The sequence below is a fragment of the Chionomys nivalis genome, chromosome 4 (genome assembly GCF_950005125.1).
Source record: "Chionomys nivalis chromosome 4, mChiNiv1.1, whole genome shotgun sequence".
Lineage (NCBI taxonomy): Eukaryota > Metazoa > Chordata > Mammalia > Rodentia > Cricetidae > Chionomys > Chionomys nivalis.
This window is the reverse complement of record NC_080089.1, coordinates 102656408-102670457: the sequence shown is the minus strand read 5'-3', so window position 1 is coordinate 102670457 and position 14050 is coordinate 102656408. Positions and strand designations below refer to the sequence as shown.

The window sequence follows — 14050 nt, the reverse complement described above, 5'->3', positions numbered from 1 at the left end:
CAAAGAGGGTAAAAATATTAAATCAGGCGTTCTTGTGATAGACATTTTTTTTCCCTTCAGAATATAATTAGAATTGGAAAAAGAGTTGGTTTCATTTGTGTTATTTCCTTAGTACTATTTTTCTTTTTGAGAACGTCCTCCCTGGCACGTTTGTATATTCATTCTCAAGGCCAGTGTTCACAGGGCAGGTTACCATTTTTGGTTAATGACAATCAGGCAGGCATGAGTGTGGGCCTCGTATCACCCGTAAACTCAGCCCCCTTTCCACCCCGCCCCCAGTCTCTGGAGAGTATTAAACACTGGGGAAGCTAGTGTGTCATAGAGTCCTTCAGGCTTCCTGTGTGCCAGGGAACTAATTCCTAGGTTCAAACAGAATCTGAAGTGATGAGGATAAGAAATTGAAAAGACTCCAGGGTTTGTCAGGTAAGAACTATTTGCTTTTCCTAGGGGGCAGGTTGATATAGATGTATATGTTTTGTTGTACTTTTTCCACATGAAAGTATCTTTTATTATGAATGAACACAAGACAAAATCCTAAGCAAGTAGTTTGTAAGATCTACAGATGTCCTGTTTTTAAATATGACCACAATAAGCTTTGTATTTAAACTTTACCACTGTGTCATGACCCTAACTGCCCAGTTGTAAGAGTAACAGTTATTGAAAGAGGTTACATTGGTTTTGACTGGATACTGTTGCGGAATCATTAATTTGGCTATAATTGTTTTTGTTTTAACAAATTCTCTCTCCTCCTCCTCTCTCTTTTCCTCTCCTCTTTTTCTCTTCCTTAGCATTGTTTGTTTATTTTGATTTTTTTTTGAGGTAGAGTCTCATTGTAGCCCAGGATGGCCTTAAACATGGTATGTAACAGAGGCTAGCCTTGAACACCTCCTGATCCTCTGCCTTTCCCTCCAAAGTACTGGGTTTGCAGGTCAGGCACCACCATGCCACCTATGCTTGGCCTCTAAAAGCATTTTCTTTCCTTCCTAGGCCAAGAGAGAAAGTGGCACGTGAGAACACAGATGAGAGGGAGAGAGAAATCGAGGCAGGGGCAGAGGCAGAGGCAGAGAAGAATCCAAAGGAAAACTTGTTAGAGAAATAAAGTAACTCAGGTTGAAACCGGTAAGGAGGAACCTGCAAGCCTCTGAACTTTTACTGAGCAAGAAGATAAGAAGTAGGAGACACATCCAGAACTTTCCATCCCATGGAAAGGAGAACCCAGCTGGTTATGGGTCTCATGTGTGCTCTGTGGATTATTCCACACATACAAAGCTTTTGGAGAGTTAAAAGTTGCACATTGGTGTTAGCTGGCAGAACTAAGGGGAGGGGACAGGCCTGACAATTTAGTGCTTCAACAGGTGTAGTCAAGATACAAACTCAGGGGAAAGGCGACTGACTGTCCTTGACAGAGCCTGCTGGGGAGACGGTGGCAACCCTGAGTCAGAGACTGGAGTGGTTTTCTTTTCTTTTCTTTTTAATAATTTATTTATTTTTATTTTATTTGCCCTTCCTTCCTTCCTTCCTTCCTTCCTTCCTTCCTTCCTTCCTTCCTTTCCTTTCCTTTTTTTAAAATTGATTTTTAGAAGCCAGGCAATCACCTCAGGGACTGCAAAATGTAGAGAGGCCATTTTTTATTTTGGCCTCTGAATGCTGCAGCTCTAAAAACCTGATTTCGCAAAGTGGTTTTGGACTCTCAGCGATGGGCTTCCTGGAAAGATCTTTGGAGCTGTTTGCTGTGTCACTGACCAAGAGGAATGGAATCCCATCTGTATTCTTCAGCAGCAGCAGCAGCAGCAGCATCAAATCCAGCATGTTACAGTTAAGAGGAACTGAAATGATGACCCTTGTCTGCTTGGGGCTTTAGCCCTGACCAGTCTGTCTTGTTGCAACATCCCTAGTTCATCTTGTGCCTTTTGTGTAAGGAGCAGCTCGGGACCTTACTGACTTTTGTGGTTCCTCTTCCTGACCACATTCCCAAGTCTGCCTTGGCCAGAGGATGCAACAGCAGACTGACTCCTCTTCGGTGTTCTCTGGGCTCTTAAACTCAGTGCCCACATTCTGTTTGGTTTTGTGCTGTTGGTTCTGGATACACACACACACACACACACACACACACACACACACACACACACACACACAATTTTAGGGTCTCTCTCTATGTAGTTCTGGGTATCCTGGAACTTGATCTGTAGACCAGGCTGACCTTGAACTCACATAGATTCACCTGCCTCTGCCCCCATGAATGCTGGGATTAAAGGCATGAGCCACTACACCTGACATGATTATATCCTTAATGCAAATGACTTTAAAATTTAATTTTGATTAAAGTATCAGTGAGAACACAATAGGGTTCACATCTGTTGTGAACAGATGAGGGCACACCAGATGTCCTAAGGATACCTTTAAATCTTTGTAGAACATCCTATCTTAAAAGAGAAGCCTTTCCCGGTAAGCCAGTAAATCTATACAGTCACATTCAAAGTACAGCATGGAAAATGGAAGGGTTCGGCTGTGTTCTAGAGAGGGGTGGGGGTGTGAAAATGGCTCTCAACGACCACAGTGACAAAGGGGAAGTGGAGCAGGAAGGAGGGCTGATAACTACAGACAGCGTGGTTGTGAAGGTGGCATCTGAGTGCAGACATCAAAGAGTAACCTCTTGATGGTCATGGAGCCGCGCTGAAGAACACTCGAAACAGAGGAAAAAGACATGCAGAGCCCCTCCTGCCACAGGGAGTGAGTGTCTGGCTGATGTGACTCAAGTCAGGAGCATAAAAAGTGAAGGTGTGGGATGGGGAGATGGCTTTGTAGGTGAAGTGCTTCCTGGGTGAGCATGAGGACCTGCTTTGGTCCCCAGAACACGGTAAAATGCCCTGTGTGTGCTGGGAGGCAGAGACAGCTGGATCTCAGGGCCTTGCTGGCTTGGCTTAGCTTTTTTGGCAAGCTCTAGTGAGAGACACTGTCTCCAGAGGAGGATGGTTTTTGAGGAACAATACTCCAAGTTGATCTCTGGCCCCCACATGCACGCATGTGCACTTGCCTTCACCTAAAGGCCCCTCCTCCTCTACCAGATTAATTAAAAGTGTCAGTGAGAGAGAAATGGGAGAGAAAAGCCAGGTCACATCGCTTAGCAGTCTGCGGCCTAATTCATCTCTTCCTCGGAAGAACAGGGAGCCTCAGGAGGTTTTGAGTAGAAGTGGCTTACATTTCACAAGTATTGAGAGCAGAGTTCAGGAGACTTCAGGAGACAGGTCAGAACAGGGACCCAGGAAAGTTGTTGCAGCCATCAAGCAAGAGAGGTGAGATTGTCTTGTGCTCAGGTGTTTGCAGTAGAAATGGTGACAGATGAGCCATTTCTAGTTAGCTCTCTTCAAAGGCAGAGCCAACAAAATTTCCTCTGCATGGGAGAGGAGTGTGTGCTAAGTACAGGGTTTGTGTCTGTTCAAGTAAAGTCTTTAGTTGCCTCTGTTTTTTTAAAAATTTTTTAAAGACTTTAAGACAGGGTTTCTCTGTAGCTTTGGAGCCTGTCCTGGAACTCAGTGGATCAGGCTGGCTTTGAACTCACGGAGATCTGCTTACCTCTGCCTCCCAGTGCTGGGATTAAAGGTGTGTGCCACTAAGCCTGACTTAGTTGTCATGAAGTTAAGTGAGGAAAAAACTGGGGTGTGGGGAGACAGATTCAGGAGAGAACTGCTAGGGACACTGGCTGGTATACACAACAAAGAAAACCTGACCCGTTTGAGTTATTCATGGAAATAAGTGTACTAGGTTCAAAGGCGAAGTGCAAGAGGAGCGAGGGACTCTCCCTGGCTTGGCTTGGGAAGTGACCTGTGGGCTGGGTTCTGGAAATGCTTAGGAGCCTGCCGGGTGTGTTCACATCCATAGGTGTGAGTCCTGAGGATTCCAGCGAGAGGAAGGAATACAGAAGCTTTAGGAATCTGCGAAGCCGGAACCAAACTGGGCAAACGTGTTATCTTGTAATTACCACCTCCAAGTTTGTAGCCCAGGGAATCTTAGGATAGAAAATGAAATAGCTGATCCTTTTCAGCAGCAGATAGGTTTGTGTTATTGCGTGCTTTTCCAATTCCATTTAAAGTTATTAAAGATTTCAAAAATGATGCAGAAGCAGTTCAATGTCACTGAGTTCCTTTAAGCTGAGATCCTTGAGATAAAAATGAAAGTCATTGAAAAAGACATAGGCAGCTAGTTCTGAAGAGTTTGTTTCCCTGTGGTGACCATGGTCTCCAGGGGGGTGTCACATCCCCACGAATGCACCATTTTGATGTAGGGAGGCTCTCTCTCCCACTGCCATAGAAAGTCTGTTAGAATCTGAAATCTCATGTTCATCAAAACATGGCTATTTCCTGGATTTACCCAGTCAAAGACGTGGTCAGGTCTTTGATACAAAGGAAGCATTTTTCTTTGGTTAAAAAATACTGATGTTTTGTTCCACCGATGAGAAAGGACTCAGCCCGGGGTCCTGTTTTGTCACTCAAAGGAGACAGACATCTCTAATTTCACAGCTCTCTACACATCTGTCCTCCTCCATGGGTTCATTGTCCCCACACTCACTCTGTTGAATGGTGCTGGCAAAGAAGCACACGCTCTAATTTTATGGCTGACAGAGCTGAGGTGTAGACTATTCCAGAGATGTGCAGGAAGACGTAAAACGGGAATGTGGCAGGACTGTCATTGGAACAGAAATCATGGGCTAGCTCTACGCAGTTCTTACTGTGCTTTACTTCCCTTCATTTCTGGAGGAAACTTGGGTTCTGGGATTTCAGCTGCTCCCCTGCCTGTGTATATCATCATCATCACCATCATCATCATCGTCATCTTCATCATCATCAGTAGCAGCACACTAGGCCGGTCTGGCACTGGGAGGATGAAGTTGTTTTACACCTAAGTCCTCTACCCTTCTCCCCTCCATCCCTTTTCTGGTCTCAGATAAGCCCAGGCTGGCTCAAAATTTGTTATGTAGCCAAAGCTGGCCTTGAACTTTTTGCCTTTTCTCTTCAAGTGCTGGGGTAATAGGTATGTATCACCATGTCCATCTTACAGGCTTAGGATTTGGGTAGTCAAGAGCTGGGGCCAATACCAGCTGGTGGAGAGAGATACAGCAACTTGTCCCCAGGGAGTAGGTTGGCTTGGGGATACATGTGTGGGTATGGTGCAATGATGACCATGATGATTGTGATGACCTTGGTGACAGAGATGCAGTAACTAGTCATCCTCTGGGCCAGGATTCATCCTAGCAGTAACTTCAGCTTCAAGGCGACACACACCGTAGCAGCTTGGGCCATAGATGGATAGCATATAATGTAGGCTCCTTTCCTGGATTAGTGTAGTTATGTGGCCTCTAGGCTGCTTCCCCAGCTGCTGAAGCCGGGTATGGATTGCAGTGTTCCCCAGCAGCAAAGACCTCAGATGTCTGGGCAGTGCTTAGGGCCACTGTGAGATTCCTTACTTTCCCCCAAGGGGTGATGTGTAAGCCATGTGCTGGTTAAGCTGATCTTGACTAGGAAAACAGGGAGCAGAAGTGGGGTGTTTCCTTCCATCTCTGACTGGCCATCTTGAACGTCTGTGTTCTACAGGGCTTCTTCCACTCCTTGTAGCACCACGGTATGACGCCTTAGACACTCTGACCAAAACAGAGGTGTTTACTCCTTGTTCTGGTCACTTTTCTCTGTGGAGGCGAGCCTGAGACACCTCTAGTTGGCTCTTGTACTGATGTCACTTTCAGCAGATGGCCCAGCTGATGTCTGAACCAGGTATCACAATGAGTTAGACAAGTCAGCCTGTGAAGAAGACCCAGGCTGATTAAAAATAGCCCTGCAGCCAAGGTTCCATCCCATTCCAAAAGTTTAAACTCTTCACTGGTTGTGTGCCAGTCTTTGGATTACCATGGGTACTTGGCACATGGTGGGAGTCAGCATGTACTTATTGCTCCACAGAGAGCCATGCTAGCCTTCTGTCCTCACCACTTGCTGATGGAAAACTCCAAGCTTTACATATTGTTGTTTTTGGAGTCTAAAGAGCCATTAATTGTCATTGAAATGTTTGACACAGCTTCCCTCAAATATTTTACAACAAAGTTGTATTTATGTCTAAGCCAAGATTTAGGAATGGGCACAGGAAGCTAATGTTAGTGTTTATGCAATCTCTTTAGGCTGAACTTTAGGTTAGTTCTTACTGCCAAACATACCATTTGGGATCCAATATGATGTGTGTAGAAGATGATCTTCACAGCTCCCAGTCATTTGCTTTCTGGAGCTGACAGTCCAGATGTGTAACACTGCAAGACCGCGCTGTAAGAAAGTTCCTGATCCAGTGTTCATCCTAACCCCATGGGCATGAGAAGAGAGAACGCCAGTGTCAGAGAATAAAGGATAGTGAGAAAGAACATGGGGAAATACATTAAATTAACTGTGCACGTTTGTATGGGATAGTTTGTCTGCTATCCTATCACCGCAGTCTATCTTCACACACATTTTGGCTGTTTACTTAGCTCTTTCAGTCTTTCAGAATATCTTTGAGGGACACAGGCAATTAGTTTTCAGACTGCCCTTAAATTGTGGTTTCTGTGATTATCTCCCTGTGATGAGATTTTGGGGTGGAAGGAAATATAAGGAGGGATGGTGAGGTTTCTCATGCACAGTTCCAGGAGATGCACATTGTCACTTCATCCTGTTTGTTGATGTTAATTGTGACCATTTGGTTGTCATGCCTGCCAGCTTTCTCCATTAGAAAGGCTATTTGTTGTGTCCTTTGTAACTTGTAGATAATATTTAAAAGAGATACTTTGAGACTTTGTTGTTGGCTTAGTTACTTTTCTATTGCTGTGACAAACAACAAGGCAGCTTAGACAAGAAAGCATTTAATTGGGCTTCTGGTTTTAGAGGGTTAAAGTTCATGGAGGCAGAGCAAAGGCATGGTGGCAGGGACAGCTGAGAGCTCACATGTGGATCCACCAATAGGCAGAACACACTGGGAATGGCGCCAGCCCTTTGAGCCCTCAAAGCCTGCACCTAGTGGCACAATTCCTTTCCAGCCAAGCTACATCTCCCAATCCTCCTCATAGAGCCATCAGCCAGGAACTGTTGACTGAGGTTTTTGTCCTGCCCGATTCCCACAATCGTTAAGTCCCAAAGAATTCACACAGAGGTCTATATTAGTTATAAACGGATTGGCCCATTAGCTCAGGCTTCTTATTAACTCTTATAACATATTAGCCCATTATTCTTGTCTATGCTAGCCACGTGGCTTGGTACCATATTCAGCGAGGCAGTCACATCTTGCTTCTTCTGTGGTGGGCTCACAACGGCAGAGGAATGGGCTTTTTACTTTCCAGAATTCTGTTCTCTTTGACCCGCCTCTACTTCCTGTCTGGTTGTCCCATCTATACTTCCTGCCTGGCTACTGACCAATCAGCATTTATTTAAAATATAATTGACAGAATATAGACATTTGTCCCACACCAACGAACCACGTATTCAAATGTCCAAGACTCGTGGGGGCATCTTATTCAAACCACCACAGTAATTATCTTGTTTTTCAAAAAATTTTATCCAATGGTCTTGAGGTGTCATCTGGAGTCATTTGTTCCTGTGGTGGTTGCAAAATTAAAAAAACATTTCGATTATCTGTGTATATGTGTGCTGAGAACCAAACTCAGGCCCCCTGCGAGAGCAGCAAGTACTCTTAACCACTGAGCTATCTCTCCAGCCCAACAAAGCAATTCTTTGAATGAGTGAATCTTAGAAAATAGATTTTTGGGTTGAGGATGAAGCTCAGTGGGTAGGGGAACTAATTACTTGTTTATATATTAATAGAGAAGCATTTCATTCTGTGTATTTAATTTATTTGTTTGATTTAATTAAATCAGTTGGTTTAATTTTAACTTTCTCAACATTGATTGCTGTCAGGCTGGGGTGTATTTCAATGGTAGAGTACTGTTCCAATGTGCAAGGCTCTGGGTTCAGAACCCTGAGTGGTAAAAAGAGCAGCCAGTGCTCTTAACCGCTATACCATGTCTCTAGTCTTGTCAGGTACACAGCACTGTATAAAGTTTAGATGAGTTATTTGTTCAACATGATTCGAGAGAAGTCTTTCTCTATTGCAGTACCATTAGTTATTGGACTTAATATCCCCTGGTTTCCCAGCCTAATCATACTTCATCCAGTGGTTTTATGTCTTGCTTCCATGGTGGGCCCTGCATGTTTAAATGCAAACTATCAGACTTAAACAGCTTCCTGAAGTAGTATATATGATATAAACATCAAGTCATTAATGTATATTTACCACATGTATGCACAGCTGTCAAGCGTTTATAAATGTTTGACTTTCCTACTAGATTTTATTTGCAATCGTAAACACATTTTTGACTAATTGTATTAATTATAATAAGGAGGACATAATGCAATATGAAAATGTAGATGCCTTCTTGGGAGATTTTATCTTACATGTAACTTTATTGGCCCCTGAATTAAACAATATTGAGATACAACCTTTTATTTCTTCCTTTCCTCCCTCCCTCCCTCCCTCCCTCCCTCCCTCCCTCCCTCCCTCCCTCCCTCCCTCCTTCCCTCCCTCCCTCTCTTTCTCTCTCCTTTCTTTTCTCCCTTCCTTCTTCCACAGGATCTTAGTACATAGCCCAGGCTGTCCTGGAATTCACTATATATAGCCCACGCTGTGCTTGAACTCGTGGCTATCTTTCTGCCTTAACAACACATGGCTATTTATTTACTTATTTTAAGACAAGGTTTTGCCATTATCCCAGGCTGGCCTGGAATTCTGCTCCTTCTGCCCTGACCTCCTGAGTGCTGGGATTATAGGCATGTGTGACCGCTCCTGGTTGAAATGTCGTATGTTATTGTAACTGTGAGGGCCATACATGAATTTATTCTGGCTTACTTTTTCTTGCCATTTTTATAGATAAAATGTTTTACAAAGACAGATTCATTCAATTTTGATCACAGCACTATGAGGCAGGTGCTATTGGGGAAACTAAGGCACAGAGAAATGATACAATTTGCCCAAGATGCACTGTTTAGTGGATCATGGTTTAGAATCAAACAACGCATCTCCGGAGTTCTGGGAGACTGATGGCCAAGAACATAGAGATGGGATGTCCCCTGCGCCACGTGGAGCCTCACTCATTGTGATCCCTACACCGTCCTTACAGTAAAAGAAAAATTGGCTCAGACTCGATAATTTTCATGGATGCCTCTGGAAATAGGCTCAGGTTCAGGGGGAAGAGGTTATTTTATGTCCCTTCCAGGGGAAAATAAAATATGCTCAGGCTGAACTGATCTTACCAGGCAGATGTGTTCTAAGATATTGGACTGTTTCCGGATGCTGCAAATGTTTATCGGGTCATCTAACTTTTGTATAAAAATACAAGCAAAATCACCCAGAGATGTTTATGTTCCACTAAATGGATTCAGTGTGTGAAGTGGGAGTTCTACCTCCAACCCTCATATGCTTCCCCCGCCCATAAGCCACATCTGCACAGATGTCAACACAAGTCTGAGGTGCACTCTTAGTGTTTACAGAAATTTTCCTCAAGTCAGACTAGTGGGACACTTTCCTTGCATAGTTGAAGCACCGTGGCAAGGTTATTATTATTACTATGAATTATCATCATTTTGTGCGCATGAGTGTGTCTTGTATGTATGGGTGGGTGTACTCACCTACATAGGCACGTTCAGAGGCTGGAGGTCAGTGCCAGGATGTTTTCCTCAGTCATGTCTTCATGTTATTTCACTTATTTACTGTGCATGTGTTTATTATTTATTTGTGTGTGTGCACTCATTTGCTATGTACACCTGAGGGGTCAGAGGACAACTTGCAAGTGTTGGTTTTCTCTTTCTATAATGTGGGTTTCAGGGACTGAACTCAGGTTGTCGATTTGGGAGAAAGTAGCTTTACCCACTGAGTTATCTTGCTGGCCCTTCACTTTTTTTTTTTTTTTGAGTGAAGGTCTCTTCTTGAACCTGACACTGCTGACTTGCTGTCTTCTCCCTTCCCCCTGCTAGGGATGGGGTTACAGGCTACATGCCCAACTACATGAGAACCTGTCTTCCAAATTTTTTTCAACATTGCCCAAGTATAACTTACAGACAATGTGATACAATGTATCACTTTCAATGAGGACATAATTTTTGATCACAAGGTTTCTTTCTTTTCCTTTCTAGGATCACATCTAGCATGGGGACTTGGAAGACATTTTGGTTGATCATCTCCCTTGCAGCTAGTTTGGACTGCATTAAATCACAAAGGATTGGTAATATATGAAATTCTTAAACTCCTAATGTTTGTTTGCCAGGGACCTGGTAATAGTGACAATCTTAAACGGAAATGTGACAGGAACATCATACTTAATAAAATTCCTTGAATGGAATCTGGAAGCTCTTTGTGAGGGATGGGTACTTGATTTTTAAAAAATAATTAACCCCAAATGGTAAGGCAAATAGGTGTGTTGAAAGCGTCATGCATCTGAATGGATTGCCAGAGTCTAAGAAGCCTGTGTTAGGGGGCTTTGCAAGAGTTGTGTGGTTTGTTTTGTCTCCACGACAGAGCTGTTCTGAGGGAAATTGTCATCACGAGGTGGGCACTTGTGTCTGATACTAGTGACACCTCTGCACTTGTTTTGTAGTCTTTGTATGTATGTAGTATATATGCATATGGGTATGTTCACATGGTATACATATAGGTGTGTTCATGTGTGCTTTTGGGTGCTTGTACACATGTATATATCATCTCCCCGGCCCATTTGGCAGTCATTTTAATAGACTGTGTAAACTTTTCAAGATGAAAGTCTTGTCAAGGGAGCATTTTTTGAGTGATCTGAAGCCCCACTGAGATACCACTGAGGTTTAAATACTCAAATGCAGTTGCCCAGACCGCCATATGTGTTGGTAGAAAACTCTGAAGGTCTCCGTCTTTCCCATCCTGTGAGCAGAGCTGTGACGGCAAGTCTCGTCATGTTTCACATGCCTTCTAAAACTACAAAGAACTGACGGAGACAGTACGATGAAAGCGTGAGGTACCTCTGTGGTGTTTCATGGTAGAACCAAGACTTGCTGGAAAAGATGGGGGTGGTTCCTTCAGCTTGGAAGGACCAGGGAAAGCTTTATGGCTGTGTTTGCTCCTGTGAGAGGTGTGTATTAGTCAGTGTTCTCTGAAGGAACAACTGATAGAATGAATATGAATATATATGATGTGGGAGAGTGGCTTACAGGCTGTGCTCCCAGTAGTCCAACAATGCTGTCTCCTTATGGAAAGGCCAAGAATATGGAAGTTGTTCAGTTCACGAGACTGGATGCTTTGGCAGTTCCAATCTGGTGGTGGAGTCCTGGAGATTCTGAGAGAGCTGCTGGTCTTTGGTCTACACTGGAATTCTGAAAGAAGATTCTAAGTATCAGGGAGGGATGGCTCAGCAACAGGACAGATGAACTTGCCAGTAAGAGTGAGGGCAAGCAGGCCTCTTCTTCCACAGCCTTTCATGTGGGCTGCCACCAGAAGGCATGGCACAGATTTAGGCTGGGTCTTCCCACCTCAGATGATCCAGTCAAGAAAATCCCTTCATAGGTATGCCCAGAGTCATGGTTTTAGTTGGTTCCAGATGTATTCAGGTTGACAACCAAGATTAGCCATCACAAGGGCAGAAACTAATGAGGCGTTTCTGGACTAGTGATGGAATTCTCTCTTCCCAGTGGAAGAGCCCAAGAGCAACAATACCTGTGTTACCTGTCTTCCTTTCCTAAAGTCAGACTCCACTTGGCTTTCTGACCAAGGTCAGGCAGACTTCTGCAAGGCAGGTCCCAGGATTCCAAAATGGACACAGGGATTTGATGTCCCTGGGTTTTTACCACGTTTCCCCCAGCCCTTCTCTGTTTATGCCTGGATGGGGTTTTTCCTTTCGAAAGCACGGACTCATAATTAAACTTTTACGGGTTGGATGTTGGAAGAGCTGGGCTCTGTGTAGCTCTTTGAAGGAATGTCTGTGGGGTGCTATGCTGATAAGTTGTATGTCAACTTGACCCAGGCTACTGTCATTTTGGATGAGGGAATCTGTTGAGAAAATGTCCTTACCAGACTGACCTACGGGCAAGCCTGTGGTACATTTTCTTGACTGATAGCTGATGTGGGTGGGACCATTCCACAATGGTGCTGCCACCCTTGGGTGAATGAGATGTGTTATTTTATACATGTGTTGTCCAATACAGTGGCTACTAACTGCCTGTATCTATTTGAGTAGCCTGTTTTTAGTCTATTGTGACTATTTGACTATTTTGAGTATAAAAATGCAGTAAAATACAGAGTCATGTTTCTCCTTCACACTAGCTGTGTTGCAGGAGCTCAATGACCACATGTGACTAGTGGCTACATTCCCCTGGTTACAATGATTTCTAGCTCTAAAATGTCAATGTCTTCATTGCTTTCATTATTGTTCAAGAGTTCCATCCTTGGGCCAGTAAGATGGCTCAGTGGGTAGAGGCCTTTGCCTGATGACCTGGGTTTGATCCTCTGAACCCATGTGAAGGTGTCAAGAGAACTGGCTCTATGACGTTGTCCTTTGACTTCCACACGCATGCTGTGGTGCACACGGGACAATATGATGATGATGATGACGACGATGATGACCATAGCAAGAGTAAATGCTATCTTCTCTCTCTCCCCTTCCTTTTCTCTTCTTCCAGACAGAAATGTGAGTAGTTAACTGGAGCCATTGTGGCAGCTAGGGAGATACGTGTGTCAGTCAGTGAAAGAAGTCTGAGTATTTCTACACTACTAGTAGAAAGTGGGTTTTCTTATTACGTGGGCAGGAGGTCATGGAGAACCTGCGGGAGGGACCTAACTGAAGGGTGAAATGTCTGAGGAGGGGATGAGAAGGTGGTAGATGACCAAGGAGGGCTGGTGAGCAAGCAGGGATCAGACAAAGGAGATCGCCGTGTGTCTGGGCTGCCTACTGTCTGATATCTGTGCCAGCACACTGGTGGGGAGGAGACATGGCGATGAATGAGACTGGCTTTCGGCTGGTGGCTGTCCACTTGTATTTTTTTTTTAACACAAAGTCATTCTCTTTTGAAGCCTGCAGGGAGGCCTCTGTGGGGGATATTGTGCTTTTGGTGCACACCAGCATCGACCCCCAGCAAGCCCGCAGCGTGCGGAACTTCTTGTATGTCTTGGCAAACAGTTTCCATGTTGGCAGAGAAACTATCCGTGTGAGTCTGGCCCAGTACAGCGACACACCTGCTTCTGAATTCCTGCTTTCCACCTACCACCGCAAAGGTGACGTGTTGAGACACATCCAGAGACTTCAGTTTAAGCCTGGAGGCAACAAGATGGGCCGGTCCCTGCAGTTCATTCTAGAGCATCACTTCCAGGAAGGAGCTGGGAGCCGGGCAAGCCAAGGAGTGCCTCAGATGGCCCTGGTGATGAGCAGTGGCCCAGCTGAGGATAACATCCGCCAACCTGCCGAAGCTCTCAGGAGGGCAGGAATCTTGGTATATGCAGTTGGTGTCAATGATGCAGCTCAGGCTGAGCTCAGGGAGATCGCAAGTAGTCCCAAGGATAAATTCACCTTTTTTGTTCCCAGTTTCTCTGGTCTGCCCGGCCTCGCCCAGAAGCTGCGGCAAGAGCTCTGCAGTACTCTAGCAAAGGCAGCTCAACCCACTGAGCACAAGTCTCCAGGTATTCTTCCCTTCTTTCTCATCTGGACATCAAAGAACCCCAAACTTTGTTTTTCTTGTACTCCTTTACTACTTTATTATATATTATATATCTATATCTATATATATGCATGTTTAACTCAGAGATTAGAATTTCACCAACAAGATGCATCTGTATTTCTCCAACCACTCACCACATCTCACCCATCCTGGGGCCTTGTGGTGGCGCCATACACCGAAGGAGCGTGCATCTGTTTTTGAATGAAGGGTTCTTTGTTCCTAGAATGATATTATTGTTCTGGGTTTACCTTCCCACTTTGCTTGGTCAACGGGCCACAGGAGTTGAGAGGACCAGGATGTCCCCAGGATGTTTGCTTGTT

The 14050-nt window shown here is 44.5% G+C and overlaps 1 protein-coding gene across 1 annotated transcript in view; it reads left to right on the top strand.

Annotated features, from left to right (window-relative positions):
• The first annotated feature begins 358 nt into the window (after positions 1-358).
• Positions 359-14050, top strand: part of LOC130873877 (collagen alpha-4(VI) chain-like) — a 104968-nt gene continuing 91276 nt past the window's right edge. The window contains exons 1-3 of the mRNA XM_057768902.1: positions 359-423; positions 10191-10279; positions 13090-13692. Of these exons, the coding sequence (XP_057624885.1) occupies positions 10204-10279; positions 13090-13692 (679 nt within the window). The 5' untranslated portion in view covers positions 359-423; positions 10191-10203. The remainder of the gene's footprint in view (positions 424-10190; positions 10280-13089; positions 13693-14050) is intronic.